This window comes from Plectropomus leopardus, chromosome 19 (assembly GCF_008729295.1).
Source record: "Plectropomus leopardus isolate mb chromosome 19, YSFRI_Pleo_2.0, whole genome shotgun sequence".
In the NCBI taxonomy this organism is placed as follows: Eukaryota; Metazoa; Chordata; class Actinopteri; order Perciformes; family Serranidae; genus Plectropomus; species Plectropomus leopardus.
In genome coordinates, this window is record NC_056481.1 from 21589451 (window position 1) to 21605368 (window position 15918).

The 15918-nt window shown below is 36.9% G+C and overlaps 1 protein-coding gene across 2 annotated transcripts in view; it reads left to right on the forward strand.

Annotated features, from left to right (window-relative positions):
- Positions 1 to 15918, forward strand: part of vps35l (VPS35 endosomal protein sorting factor like) — a 30188-nt gene that overhangs the window by 5381 nt on the left and 8889 nt on the right. For both annotated transcript variants that reach the window (XM_042508572.1, XM_042508571.1), the window contains exons 11-28: positions 1217 to 1264; positions 1545 to 1638; positions 2510 to 2710; positions 2845 to 2891; positions 3759 to 3870; positions 4035 to 4151; positions 4238 to 4291; positions 5161 to 5241; positions 5358 to 5420; positions 5516 to 5601; positions 5722 to 5802; positions 5975 to 6038; positions 7322 to 7420; positions 7503 to 7580; positions 7709 to 7823; positions 8353 to 8492; positions 8667 to 8832; positions 9181 to 9299. In XM_042508572.1, coding sequence (XP_042364506.1) covers positions 1217 to 1264; positions 1545 to 1638; positions 2510 to 2710; positions 2845 to 2891; positions 3759 to 3870; positions 4035 to 4151; positions 4238 to 4291; positions 5161 to 5241; positions 5358 to 5420; positions 5516 to 5601; positions 5722 to 5802; positions 5975 to 6038; positions 7322 to 7420; positions 7503 to 7580; positions 7709 to 7823; positions 8353 to 8492; positions 8667 to 8832; positions 9181 to 9299 — 1765 coding nt within the window. The remainder of the gene's footprint in view (positions 1 to 1216; positions 1265 to 1544; positions 1639 to 2509; positions 2711 to 2844; positions 2892 to 3758; positions 3871 to 4034; positions 4152 to 4237; positions 4292 to 5160; positions 5242 to 5357; positions 5421 to 5515; positions 5602 to 5721; positions 5803 to 5974; positions 6039 to 7321; positions 7421 to 7502; positions 7581 to 7708; positions 7824 to 8352; positions 8493 to 8666; positions 8833 to 9180; positions 9300 to 15918) is intronic.

A 15918-nucleotide genomic window follows, 5' to 3' on the forward strand; every position in this document is an offset into this window, starting at 1 on the left:
TTAGGCCTGTTTTGACTCAGACTTACCTCTTTATCGGGCCTTTTGATCCCTCCTTCTGTTGGCTGATTTAATCCTCCCTGCTGGTGATAGCCGTGGAAAGAGGTAATATGTTTGCGGGTTGTCCATCCCTCCTTCCCATTTTTGTGAATGTGTGATATCTCAAAAACGTTTTCTTCAAATTTGGCCCAAACGTCCACTTGTACTCAACAACAAAGTCAGTTGTTGGTGGTCATAGGTCAAATATCAAGGTCTTGGTGATCTTGTCTATCTCATTTTTGTGGGTGTGATACTGAGGGAATTTCTTCAGATTTGGCACAAATGTCCACTTGGACCCAATGATGACCTGATAAGATTTTGGTAGTGAAAGTTCAAGGACAAGGTCACTGCGACCTCACATCTATCTCACTCCTTTGAATGCAATGTTTCAAGAACATCCAGTGGGAGGTTTTGTTTTTGTTTTTTTTTTCAAATTTGGCACAGACGCCTCTTTGGACTCAATAGTGAACTTTTGTTGGTCAGAGATCAAGGTCTCTGTGACCTCACAAAATGTGTTATTGGCCATAACTCAGGAATTCACTTGCTAATTACGCCAAAATTTTACACAAATGTCTAATAGGAAAACGAAGAAATGAGGACATCTAGGCTGTGTGCGAGGTCCAAATGCTATCACTTTTGACCCCAACAAACAAAACGGGGGTCCACAAACCAATGGGTGACTTTTGCGATAGTTACATTCATGATTTTATACAATCTTTGCCAAAAATTTCAAATGTCAGCATCACTGTGACATCATAATGTTCTGCAAAAAAAAACCACTTTCCTGGCCAATACGTAGCCTCATAACTCAGGAACAGAATGAGAGACATTTGGTCAGATACTGAAGTGTTGACACTAATATTGAAACTGTGCTAATTGTATAGATCGTCTGTGCTGCTGGGGGAAGATGTGTGTGGTGCGTCCATGTTTTCACAGACATGGATATAAACTGTAACTGCAACTTGAGTGGTAATCAGAGGCATACAGCCGTGAGGCGGTAATTCTGGTTTACTTTTCCCAATGATAAGTTTGTCAAATGGTTCCATCCACATCCGCTGCATCGGTCTCTTTTTATAAGAAAGGTAACATTTAAAAATGAGTCTATAATGATTTGGGGCTGTCTCCATAAAATCCCTAATGATCACATGTGGAAGTGTGACTCCTTGACCTCTGTGAACAGTTACGTTGAGGCTGCCATTCTCAAGTGCAACCGCTTCCTAAACAAGAGGTTAGTTTGATCCCCTAATGGGCTTTATTAGTCAACTTATTAGATTTTGCACCCCAATTTCTGAATAACACTTTAACATTTTTTTGTCTGTGTGTGTGTGTGTATATATATATATATATATATATAAGATAAATAATTTATCTTCTAATTAAAATGTCTGTTTATGGTTATTTGAAAGATTTGGGATGTATTTGTTTCAACAGACCAATCAAACAGACCTTTTTTGGTTTTTAGACAAATAACACAGCTTGCTTTCTGCACCTCTGTCCACCCTTCACAGCGGTATTCCGGAGACGCTCCCTCGGCTGACAGCCATGATCAGAGGGATCGGAGATCCTCTGGTGGCAGCATACGCAAGAGCTTACCTCTGCAGGGTGAGATTTGCTCAACTCTTCCCATGTTTCTCTCCTGTCTCTTATTTCTGAGCCTTTTCTTATCTATCGGCTCATTTCCGCTGTCAGTTGAGTGGGATGGTAAGTATGGAATCCCATTTATTGGTGAAAATCAGTTAAGCTGTAAATCATTATAATGAGAAACTTTCTCAGAATAAGGATTTGTTTAGCTCAAAATAATGAGTTTTCTCAAACAATGATGCAGTACCTCAAAATACTGAGAACTGCTTTTAAAATAGAGCTTTTTCAAAATAAGGAACTTGATGATGAGAAAATGAAAATGATGAATTATCTCAAAACAATGATTTAGTACTTCAAAATAATAACGTATATCTGAATAGTGAGTAAGTAACTCAAAAATAAGGAGAACTTTTCTCAAAATAATGAATTTTCATAAAATAGGCAGTTCAAATTGATTGCTTGTCATAAAATAGGGAGTCAGTATGTTCAAAATAATGAGATAATTTCTCAAAAATAATGATCTCAGAATTTTCTGTAAGTAATGACATAATGTTGTTTCTAATTATTTTGAGATACCAACTGATTATTTTGAGAAAATTTCCCATTATTTTTCTTTCTAAATGACCTCAAGTATTTGTTATACATGTGAAAATGGGCCTCCATAATAATGAAAAAAAACAAAACATTGCATTTTTTTATTAGTTTGTTTTGAATTTTTTTGCTGTTCTGACAACTGAATTTTCCTCCTGGATGATTTTAAATTGTGTTTGAATGAATCTATTATTTTCTTTCGCTTATTGTTAATGTTAACCAGCTCCAGAGTAACACTGTGAATGGTTAAGAGAAACAAATGGCCTGGGGCCAGAGATAACAGCGCTCTCTCTCCCTCCAGGTGGGCGTTGAAGTCGCCCCTCACCTGAAAGACAGCCTGAATCGCAACTTCTTCGACCTGCTGGGCACCTTCCGGCAGGTCAGCGGGGAGAGCGTCCAGAACCAGCTGGTCCTGCAGAGAGTGGAAGTACCCGAGTACCTGACACTCTACTCACCCGCCATCAACTGGATCCTGCAGTGCATCGCCTACAGAGCTCCAGAGGCACGCAGACACACACCTTTTACCTGAGCTCATTTAGCCTGAATCTTTCAAAGTGAAGATGTTGAATGTTGGCAAAAATAATCAGCTTTCACAAGCACGTGTGTTTTTAATGCTGTTTGTGTTTTTGATTTTAGCCTCTGCTGACGGAGATGATGGAGAGATGCAAGAAATTGGGAAACAAGTGAGTTTAGTAATAATGACGTGGATTGAATTTGTAGGCTTTTTTCTTCTTGGTGAGCGATTACTGGGAGTTTCCATTTTTATCAGGAGAGAAATATTAAGTCTCATTTAATATCATTTCAACCTGTCTTTAAGATATGCATTTGTTTTTCAGATCACTTTAATTGTAAGATGTTCAACAGGACAGCGTAGAAAAAAAATGCCATTCAGTTTTATTTACATAATGGCTGTCTTTTTTTAAAAAACATAGCATGATTTTATGCAATTAAGAACGGAAGATATAGATAATCGAAAAATTAGAATGAGCAAAAAAAAAAAAAAACAAACTAAGATAAATACAAAATACTACAAAAATATTATAGTGTGCTGTAAGAAATGAATAATTATTTTATTTAATAAAAGGCAGCAGAAAACAGAAATGTCTTTAGCCTTGAAAGAATTGAGCGTTGCAGCAGTCCTGCAGTTTTCTGGGAGTTTGTATCAGTATTGTATTAGTCTGGAATCTGGGGACACAAAGCAGGCCTGTCCCAGAAGACTTGAGAGGTCTGGATGGTTCATACTGTAGCAGAAGGTCAGAAATAAACCAAAAATATTATTTAGAAATGAATTCTCTGACAGACAGGAACCCTGGGGAAAGACCTCAGGGCTGGAGTGATGTGATCCACTCTTTTGGTCTCAGTGATGAGTTGAGTCTTGTGAATTTTTTGGATTTTTTTAAATTTTATTTTTCAGAATATGCTGCCTACAAAGAAAACACAATGAAAGTAACAAAAGCTTCACACCACTTTTTTCAGGTGTTCCAGTGGTTACTGGTGGCAAAAAAATATGTCCTTTTTTAAAAGATTTATTGTGTTTCTGTTTCCACTAGTGCTTTGCTGCTAAATTCAGTTATGAGAGCGTTCAGGGCGGAGTTTGTGGCTGCCAGAGCCACCGACTTTATCGGTATGATCAAAGACTGCGACGAGGCCGGCTTCCCAAAGGTCAGAGGACACGAACAGCTGTAATATGGTGATCCAATGAATGTAAATGATTAAAGGAATAATCATAAACTTAATGTTTGGGAAATAGTCCACTGTTGAAGTGAAATTGTTGTCTAAATGTGGCTGAAATATGAATGGAAGCTTGACTGTCATCTCCTCTGCAGCATCTGTTGTTTGGATCTCTGGGTCGCGGTCTGGCCTGTGCCGACCCTCCAGAATCCGAGCGACTGACGATCCTCAATGAAGCCTGGAAGGTCGTAACCAAAGTCCGCAGTCCTCAGGTACTGTCACAATAACGCTGCTTTCACACAGGTGTTTATTCCCATGAAAATATTCACTTATGAGTGTATATGTTGTTGTTTTTTAGGATTACATCAACTGTGCTGAGATCTGGGTTGAGTTCACCTGCCGACACTTCACAGTGAGTAAAGCATGTACCACCTTTTAAATGTTCCTCTTGCTTTTTATGCCTGCACACTGGTGTTAGTTGTGGGTGGAGGCATTATATTTTCGGGCTGTCCATCCGTCTGTCTGTCTCATTCCATTGAACGCATCATCCCAAGGTTGTCTTGAAGAATTTCTTCAAATTTGGCACAGCCGTCCCTTTGGGCTCAGTAGTGAACCGATTAGATTTTAGTGTTCAAAGGTCACTGGGACCTTCCATCCGTCTTATTTTCATGAAAGCAATATGCCAAGAGGGCCCAGTGGGAGCATCATCAAATTTGGCACAAACGTTCACTTGGACTAAACAATGAATTGAAAAGAATTTGGTGGTCAAAGGTCAAGGTCACTGTTACTTTGCATGCATCTCATTCTTGTGAATGCGAAATCTCAAGAACACCTTGAGGGAAGTTCTTTAACTTTGACACAAACATTCACTTGGACTCAACAATGAACTGATAAGAATTTGGTGGTCAAAGTTCAAGTCACTGTGACCTTTTGTCTGTCTAATTTTTGTGAATGCAATATTTCATGAAGGCCATGAGAGAGTATCTTCAAATGTGGCACAAACGTCCATTTGAATTTAAGAATGAAATTATTAGAATTTGTTAGTCAAAGGTCAATGTGACCTTACAAAATATGTTTTTACAAAATTTCATATGAATATCTAATAGGATAAAATTATGACGTGTTCCCCTTTAACCTTTTATATCCAAAAGGTTAAATGTTGACTTTACTATCACATTATAATTTGCAAAAACACTTTTCTGGCAGTAATTCTAGTGATTGTGTGGAATTTGAAGTTCCTATCACTTTTAAAATCACTTTTCTGTTGTATCTTTCTTTCAGAAACGTGAGGTCAACACTGTTTTGGCTGACATCATCAAACACATGACCCCTGACCGGGCGTTTGAGGACGCGTATCCTCAGGTTAGCAGCTCAGCAGCTAACAGGACAATTCACCCTGCTCACTTTAAACTGAGCCGTCATTCCTCCTCCTGCAGACTGCTCTGTGGTGACTCTGTTTCATTTTGTTTTGCATCCAGTTGCAGTCTGTGATCAGGAAGATCCTCACCTACTTCCACGATTTTTCCGTCCTCTTCTCTATGGTGAGAAACCCGCACTTTAAATGGACATGATGGAGCGTTTTCACTCTGAATGCCTGAAATAATCAGTAAGTTCTGACAATTTGTCTTTTCCCAAGGAGCGTTTCCTGCCATTTTTAGACATGTTCCAAAAGGACAGTGTGAGAGTGGAGGTGTGCAGATCCATCATGGAGGTCTTCATAAAGTAAGAGCCACCGCAGAGTTTAATAAATGAGTATTATTTGCTTTGTAACAAAAAAAGCACCAAATGTGTAAGTTCGTGTTTAAAAATGTTGGACTTCTAATTGGTCTCCATGTCCTGCAGGCACCAGGTGGAGCCCACTAGAGATCCCGTCATCCTCAACGCCATGTTGCACATCTGCAAGACCATGCACGACTCTGTCAAGTAGGGTGTTTGTGTGTGTCTGTGTGTTTGTCCTATATACCTGCAAATACTTAGTTGTTGTCTTAGTACTTACTTAGTTGTTTCAGGGGCTCAGGGAAAATCATTTTTGTCATTTTCTGATGTTATTTTCTCTGGTGACAGCCTTCACTCACCTGCCTGCTCTGTGTTGCAGCGCTCTCACTCTTGAGGATGAGAAAAGATCTTTGGCTGTGCTGATCATCGGCTTCATCCGCATGGTGAGATTTCTCTTTTATTTAGTTATTTCATATTTCCTTGTGGTTCTTCATTAGTCCTACTCTTAAAGCTTTCTCACTTCCAAACTTATACTTTTTTTCTAAGGGGTAAGTCATTTCTTTAAAAAGCTCAGCGACATAGTTTTTAGGAGCAATTACTCAATCAGGAGGAAACAGTGTATTTTAGGCAGCAGGGGCAGTAATCACCTTTTTAACATTGGTGCACCATTTTCAATGTATGCCTTCTGTGATCCAACTGTAAAGGGGGCTCTGAGCGTAGCGTCCCACAGGAGATACTTTTAGAAACTTAACAGCAAACTGACATTTTATAGCACCTTCTCCAGCCTACTAGGAAATTATTGTTATTTTTTACATTCTTTACTATGACTTTTCTATGACATTTTCATGTCATTTTTAGAACATACTTTTCTGTAACTTTTGTCATCTTATGATTTTTTACAACATGATATACTTAAACTTTTTTGTCATTTTGACATACTGGACTATGGCTTTTTTGTGACTTACTACACACTGACTATTTTGTCTTCTTTTTGTACATATTGCACTATGACTTTTTATGTCAACAACATACTCTACTATAACTTTTCAATGCTATTTTTATGACATTTTATGTAATTTTTTGACATAACAGATCACTTATTTCTGCTTTTTTTTAAATATAATTATTATATATTATATAGGACTTTTTCATTATCATGACATACTGTACTATGACATTTTGTGACATTGCTATTACATACTAAAGGAGTACTTTTTCTGGCACACTATGACTTTTGAATGAGTCTTTTAAATGACGTTGTTATTACATGCTATACCACTTTACTGACTTTTTGTTACTTATTATTTAAATATTTTTCATGACATACTGTACTATGACTTTTTAATGACTGACAGTGTATTTTGTTTATGCCTCAGTGTTGGGGACTTTTTACAGCTTTACAACATATTTCTTGTGTGTATCTCCATCTACAGGATGATTTATGTGTACTTTGCTAAAATAAACTAAAGTGCCTATGCTCATAACTATGAAGAAACATGTATTTGCTTTTGATCTGTTTTAGTTATCTTTTGGACAACGATGGATCTCTAAAACACACAGAAGTAAACTGCGCAATTCAAATGTCTTTTCACGTCTATTTTTCTGAAAAATTAGATTTTTGACCAGTGCAACAGTTAATTATTTGCTTCTCTATCTGTAAATAAAGAATGAACTATTTTTCTCATCTAACACTTATGTATTCTGTCTCGTACATCGTTGCGTTCAGGTTTCTTTTGGCCGTGACTTTGAGCAGCAGCTAAGCTTCTGTGTGGAGGCCAGAGCCACCTTCTGTAACCTGGAGCAAGTGATGGTGCAGCTCATTCACGTCAGTACAAATCTGTTCAATTTGTGTGCGATATTCATGCACACACACGCACCATCCTCAATTTTGACCTTGGTGTTTCCAGACGGTGAACCAGCTGGCAATGGAGACCAACAGGGTGATGAGAGGCAGTCACTCGCGCAAAACAGCGGCTTTTGTCAGGGTGAGTCAACACATCTGATCACTACAAGCCACCGTACATTCTTACTGGATGAGATTTCAGCATTCCTTGAGAAATACTGATCCCAGCTCCAGGCTATTCAAGAACTGTTTTCTTTTCTTCTCCTTCAGGCATGTGCTGCCTACAGTTTCATCACCATCCCGTCTCTCAGCAGCATCTTCAGTCGTCTCAGCCTCTATTTGCTGTCTGGGCAGGTTGCTTTGGCAAACCAGTGTCTTTCCCAAGGTGAGCAGCTGCTTTCCTTCATATTTAAAACAAGTGAAAATTCAGGGCATGTTCAGGATTTTGTGTTTAAAATTTTAGGTGAGGTTGGAACATTTGGTTTTAGCCAAGGTTGGAGGCATTATGTTTTCAGGTTGTCCAACTATCTGTCAGGCACATTAGTGTGAACACGATATTTAAACAACACTTAGAAAGGAATTTCTTAAATTTTTGCATTCAGCATTCACTTGTAGTTCAGAATAAGCTGATTACATTTTGGCAGTCAAAGGTCAAGGTCACCTTGACCTCATCAGTCTCATTCTTGTGAACAAATTGTACTTCTGGCTTTCAGTGATTCCTAACTTTTTTTTATATATCTTCCTCCTTTCTTACCTTCCCACTTCCTTTCCTCCCTTCCTTGATGAACTCTTCTCTTTCTTTCTTTCCCTTCTATCTAATTTTTTGTTACCATTCATCCTCATTGTTTCATTTTTGCACCCCTCAACCTCTATCTCTTCCCCTCTCTCCTCCATCCTTCTTTCCACTTATACAGCGGATGCTTTCCTAAAGGCAGCGGTCAGTCTTCTCCCTGAGGTTCCTCGCTCCATCAGCGTGGAGGGGAAACTTCGCTCTTCTGAAAGCTTCCTGCTGGACTTCATCAACAACTTCCTAGCTACGCTGCTGGTTGTTCCGGTAACACAATCATTTGGAAAATCATCCAAAGCTGAAACATTTTTGGTTTTTCTCATTCCTATGTTCAGATAGCTCAATTAGGAGTTCACTTGTTAAGAGTCAAAGAAGATGAGGCACCAAAACAAAACGCTAGTCTCCCTAAAACACCCAATGTATGTGTAAATGTGTTTGCAGGACCATCCAGAGCATGGTGTACTCTACTTAGTCCGTGGTCTGCTCAACATGGTCCAGGATTACACCTGGGAGGAAAACAGTGACGCCAAGGTGCGGGTCTATATCAGCGCTCTGCCCCTGTTGGCTGCCATGAGTCAGGAAACCTACCTCTATTCCATTCCCAAAGGTACAGGTGTTTCTGATACACTGCAGTCCTTTACTCAGAAATCTAAATCACTTTCCGTGTTTGTTTTATTTTCTCTTGTAAAGACAGTCAACACCTTTACTTTTGTTTTTCTTTGGGTCCTTATGTTTGGAATACAAATCCAGGATTTTCAAGAATTTCAGACAACAGAAGTCCCTAATTCCCCTCAAGATTAATATCTGTGCACATGTAGATAACCCAGCTTTGGTATCAAAGCACTGCAGCTCTGTTTCTGTTCGACTTTAGGACAAGGGCTCCATTTTGTTGTTGTATTGTTTTGTGCGAGTAGTTTTCCAGCTAAATAGATCTTTTTGATCTTTCTCATCTCAGTGGACTCCAATGAGACACTTTATGGAGGAGACCCCAAGTTTCTATCAGAGATCAACAAGCTGTGTGAAACTCTGATCGGACAGATCCTGGACCACCTGAAGGCCCTCGGTCGGGATGAGGTAGGGCTCACTGCTGTTTTGCAAAAAAAAAAAAAAAAAAAACTGTAAGAAATTAGTCAAATTATTTTACATTGGAAAAACTCATGAAATAGTATTGGTTTACAGTGTCAAAAAAGTAATAGTGTGATATGTTGAAAAAAAAGTTAGAATAGCATGTGTGAAAAACTATTGAATATGCCATAGTATAGTGTGTCAACATAAACTGCCAAAAACGTCCTAGTATACTATGTTGAAAAACTGTGGTTAAAAAGGTCACAGAATAGTATATATGTAAAAAAAAAAAAAAAAGTATAATATGTTGAAAAAGTCCTGTCAGAAAACTTACAGTATAGTATGTCGAAAACATGTTGTCAAAAGAGTGTTGTAAAAATCATCGTAGTATAGAATGTAGAAAAAATGTGTTTAAAAACGTAATAGTATAGCATGTCGAAAAATGTGCTATAAATTCTCACACTATATTATATAGAAAGGAATGCTCAATAAATCATAGTATGCTATGCTAAAATAAGTCAAAGTACACAGTTTTGCAAAAAGGGCTCAAAAAGTCATAGTTGACAAAAAAAGGCCAAAAAGAATCCTAGTGTATTATGTTGAAAAATCTGGTTAAAATTGTCACAGTATGCTACGTTGAAAATATGTTCTCAAAAATGTAATAGCTTTGCATGTTGAAAAATCTGGTTAAAAACATCATATTGAAGTATGTCAAAAACATATCGTCAAAAACATCATAGTACAAGACATTGAAAAAATCTGTTCAAAAATGACAATTAAGTAAGTCAACAAAATACGCTCAAAAATGTCACTCTGAGAGAATGAAACACAGGATAAATATAGCCGCCTTGTTGTTGAGAGTGGCCGACATCTAATGGGACTATGCATGGCAGGGGCATCCTTTCCCTTGAGACAAGCCCAAGCTGACTGCATACCTCCTGGTCTGCTACTTTGGAGCCACTGGCTGCTTTTTTTCTGCTGCCTCTGATGCAGCTTTGATGGCTGAGCGCTGACTCTGGCCTCTGATTCCCAGCTCTACATGCAGTCTGACCCCATTTTGCCCTGGGGCTGACGCTGTTCTTGCCCGACGGACTGCATTTTCAACCTCTTTCCATGTCTGAGAGCTGGTCTCAATGTGATGTTCTGAGGGGTGATTTGGTGGGATGGAATGGTGAGATGTTCATAATGGCTCATAGAGACACACCATGAGATAGCATGTAAAAAAGGGCCAAAAAAATCATAATATAGCATGTTAAAAAAAAAAAAAATCCAAAAAATGCATACTATAGTGTGCCAAAAAAATCTCAAATTTTGACTTGTCCCAAAAATGGCTGAAAACTGGTTGTTATAACCCATAGAGACCATCCATAGCGTAGCACATTGAAAAAGGGCCAAAAACAAGCATTTAGAGGCATGTTACAGTTACAGTCCAAAAACGGCTCCAAAACCCATAAAATAGCATGTTGATAAAATGACGAAACAGGCAAGGCTATAGTATGACAAAAATGTCAAAATTTGGCATGTCCAAAAAAAAGCTAAAAACCACTTAGTAAAGCATAAAGAGGCATTATATAGTGTACAGGGTTCATAAGACATCCAAAAACGGCTCCAAACCCCATAAAATAGCATGTTGAAAAAATGACAAAAAAAGCAAGGCTATAGTATGGCAAAAATGTCAAAATTTGGCATGTCCAAAAAACAGCTAAAAACCACTTAGTAGAGCATAAAGAGGCATTATATAGTGTACAGTGTTCATAAAACATCCAAAAACGGCTCCAAAACCCATAAAAACAGCATGTTGAAAATGACCAAAAAAGCAAGGCTATAGTATGGCAAAAATGTCAAAATTTGGCATGTCCAAAAAACAGCTGAAACCCACTTAGTAGAGCATAAAGAGGCGTTTTATAGTATGCAGTGTTGAAAAAACATCCAAAAACGGCTCCAAAACCCATAAAATAGCATGTTGAAAAAATGACCAAAAAAGCAAGGCTATAGTATGGCAAAAATGTCAAAATTTGGCATGTCCAAAAAACAGCTGAAACCCACTTAGTAGAGCATAAAGAGGCGTTATATAGTATACAGTGTTGAAAAAAACATCCAAAAACGGCTCCAAAACCCATAAAATAGCATGTTGAAAAAATGACGAAAAAGGCAAGGCTATAGTATGGCAAAAATGTCAAAATTTGGCATGTCCCAAAAAACAGCTAAAAACCACTTAGTAGAGCATAAAGAGGCGTTTTATAGTATACAGTGTTGAAAAAAAACATCCAAAAACAGCTCCAAAACCCATAAAATAGCATGTTAAAAAAATGACAAAAAAAGGCAAGGCTATAGTATGGCAAAAATGTCAAAATTTGGCATGTCCAAAAAACAGCTGAAAACCACTTAGTAGAGCATAAAGAGGCATGTCATAGTATGCAGTGTTGAAAAAACATCCAAAAACAGCTCCAAAACCCATAAAATAGCATGTTGAAAAAATGACAAAAAAAGCAAGGCTATAGTATGGCAAAAATGTCAAAATTTGGCATGTCCAAAAAAAAACAGCTGAAACCACTTAGTAGAGCATAAAGAGGCGTTTTATAGTATACAGTGTTGAAAAAACATCCAAAAACAGCTCCAAAACCCATAAAATAGCATGTTGAAAAAATGACCAAAAAGGCAAGGCTATAGTATGGCAAAAATGTCAAAATTTGGCATGTCCAAAAAAACAGCTAAAAACCACTTAGTAGAGCATAAAGAGGCATTTATAGTGTACAGGGTTCAAAAAACATCCAAAAACGGCTCCAAAACCCATAAAATAGCATGTTGAAAAAATGACAAAAAGGCAAGGCTATAGTATGGCAAAAATGTCAAAATTTGGCATGTCCAAAAAAACAGCTGAAAACCCACTTAGTAGAGCATAAAGAGGCGTTTTTATAGTATACAGTGTTGAAAAAAACATCCAAAAACGGCTCCAAAACCCATAAAATAGCATGTTGAAAAAATGACGAAAAAGGCAAGGCTATAGTATGGCAAAAATGTCAAAATTTGGCATGTCCAAAAAACAGCTGAAATCCACTTAGTAGAGCATAAAGAGGCATTTATAGTATACAGTGTTGATAAAACATCCAAAAACGGCTCCAAAACCCATAAAATAGCATGTTGAAAAAATGACAAAAAAAAGGCAAGGCTATAGTATGGCAAAAATGTCAAAATTTGGCATGTCCAAAAAACAGCTAAAAACCACTTAGTAGAGCATAAAGAGGCATTATATAGTATACAGTGTTCAAAAAACATCCAAAAACGCTCCAAAACCCATAAAACAGCATGTTGAAAAAATGACAAAAAAAGCAAGGCTATAGTATGGCAAAAATGTCAAAATTTGGCATGTCCAAAAAACAGCTGAAAACCACTTAGTAGAGCATAAAGAGGCATGTTTTATAGTATGCAGTGTTGAAAAAACATCCAAAAACAGCTCCAAAACCCATAAAATAGCATGTTGAAAAAATGACAAAAAAAGCAAGGCTATAGTATGGCAAAAATGTCAAAATTTGGCATGTCCAAAAAACAGCTGAAAACCCACTTAGTAGAGCATAAAGAGAGCGTTTTATAGTATACAGTGTTGAAAAACATCCAAAAACGGCTCCAAAACCCATAAAATAGCATGTTGAAAAAATGACAAAAAAAAGGCAAGGCTATAGTATGGCAAAAATGTCAAAATTTGGCATGTCCAAAAAACAGCTGAAAACCACTTAGTAGAGCATAAAGAGGCATGTTTATAGTATACAGTGTTGATAAAACATCCAAAAAAACGGCTCCAAAACCCATAAAATAGCATGTTGAAAAAATGACGAAAAAGCAAGGCTATAGTATGGCAAAAATGTCAAAATTTGGCATGTCCAAAAAACAGCTGAAAACCACTTAGTAGAGCATAAAGAGGCGTTTTATAGTATACAGTGTTGAAAAAACATCCAAAAAACAGCTCCAAAACCCATAAAATAGCATGTTGAAAAAATGACAAAAAAAGCAAGGCTATAGTATGGCAAAAATGTCAAAATTTGGCATGTCCAAAAAACAGCTAAAAACCACTTAGTAGAGCATAAAGAGGCATTTGTTATAGTATACAGTGTTGATAAAACATCCAAAAACGGCTCCAAAACCCATAAAATAGCATGTTGAAAAAATGACAAAAAAAGCAAGGCTATAGTATGGCAAAAATGTCAAAATTTGGCATGTCCAAAAAACAGCTGAAAACCACTTAGTAGAGCATAAAGAGGCATTTTATAGTATACAGTGTTGATAAAACATCCAAAAACGGCTCCAAAACCCATAAAATAGCATGTTGAAAAAATGACCAAAAAGGCAAGGCTATAGTATGGCAAAAATGTCAAAATTTGGCATGTCCAAAAAACAGCTGAAAACCACTTAGTAGAGCATAAAGAGGCGTTTTATAGTATGCAGTGTTGAAAAAACATCCAAAAAACGGCTCCAAAACCCATAAAAATAGCATGTTGAAAAAATGACAAAAAGGCAAGGCTATAGTATGGCAAAAATGTCAAAATTTGGCATGTCCAAAAAACAGCTAAAAACCACTTAGTAGAGCATAAAGAGGCGTTTTATAGTATACAGTGTTGAAAAAACATCCAAAAACGGCTCCAAAACCCATAAAATAGCATGTTGAAAAAATGACAAAAAAAGCAAGGCTATAGTATGGCAAAAATGTCAAAATTTGGCATGTCCAAAAAACAGCTGAAAACCACTTAGTAGAGCATAAAGAGGCATGTTATAGTATACAGTGTTGAAAAAACATCCAAAAACAGCTCCAAAACCCATAAAATAGCATGTTGAAAAAATGACAAAAAAAAGGCAAGGCTATAGTATGGCAAAAATGTCAAAATTTGGCATGTCCAAAAAACAGCTGAAAACCCACTTAGTAGAGCATAAAGAGGCGTTTTATAGTATACAGTGTTGAAAAACATCCAAAAAACGGCTCCAAAACCCATAAAATAGCATGTTGAAAAAATGACAAAAAAAGCAAGGCTATAGTATGGCAAAAATGTCAAAATTTGGCATGTCCAAAAAACAGCTGAAAACCACTTAGTAGAGCATAAAGAGGCATGTTATATAGTGTATGCAGTGTTGATAAAACATCCAAAAAACGGCTCCAAAACCCATAAAATAGCATGTTGAAAAATGACAAAAAAAGGCAAGGCTATAGTATGGCAAAAATGTCAAAATTTGGCATGTCCAAAAAACAGCTGAAACCCACTTAGTAGAGCATAAAGAGGCGTTTTATAGTATACAGTGTAAAAAAACATCCAAAAAAACAGCTCCAAAACCCATAAAATAGCATGTTGAAAAAATGACAAAAAAGGCAAGGCTATAGTATGGCAAAAATGTCAAAATTTGGCATGTCCAAAAAACAGCTGAAATCCACTTAGTAGAGCATAAAGAGGCATTTTATAGTATGCAGTGTTGAAAAAAACATCCAAAAACAGCTCCAAAACCCATAAAATAGCATGTTGAAAAAATGACCAAAAAGGCAAGGCTATAGTATGGCAAAAATGTCAAAATTTGGCATGTCCAAAAAAACAGCTAAAAACCACTTAGTAGAGCATAAAGAGGCATTTTATAGTGTACAGTGTTCATAAAACATCCAAAAACGGCTCCAAAACCCATAAAACAGCATGTTGAAAAAATGACCAAAAAAAGCAAGGCTATAGTATGGCAAAAATGTCAAAATTTGGCATGTCCAAAAAACAGCTGAAAACCCACTTAGTAGAGCATAAAGAGGCGTTTTATAGTATACAGTGTTGAAAAACATCCAAAAAACGGCTCCAAAAACCCATAAAATAGCATGTTGAAAAAATGACCAAAAAAAAGGCAAGGCTATAGTATGGCAAAAATGTCAAAATTTGGCATGTCCAAAAAACAGCTAAAAACCACTTAGTAGAGCATAAAGAGGCATTTATATAGTATACAGTGTTGATAAAACATCCAAAAACGGCTCCAAAACCCATAAAACAGCATGTTGAAAAAATGACAAAAAAAAGCAAGGCTATAGTATGGCAAAAATGTCAAAATTTGGCATGTCCAAAAAACAGCTGAAAACCCACTTAGTAGAGCATAAAGAGGCGTTTTATAGTATACAGTGTTGAAAAAACATCCAAAAAACGGCTCCTCCAAAACCCATAAAATAGCATGTTGAAAAAATGACGAAAAAGGCAAGGCTATAGTATGGCAAAAATGTCAAAATTTGGCATGTCCAAAAAACAGCTGAAACCCACTTAGTAGAGCATAAAGAGGCATGTTTTTATAGTATGCAGTGTTGAAAAAACATCCAAAAAACGGCTCCAAAACCCATAAAATAGCATGTTGAAAAAATGACAAAAAAAGCAAGGCTATAGTATGGCTGTTACAAAATGTCAAAATTTGCAACATGTCCAAAAAACAGGTGGGAAAAAATTGTTCCACTTAGTGAAAAGAGCATAAAGAGGCAAATTTTAAAGGGTACAGTGTGGCGGCAAATGACATCCAAAAAGTTGGCTACCAAAAACCCATAAAACAGCATGTTGAAAAAAATGACAAAAAAAAGCAAGCTATAGTATGGCAAAAATGTCAAAATGTTGTGCATGTCAAAAAAACAGCT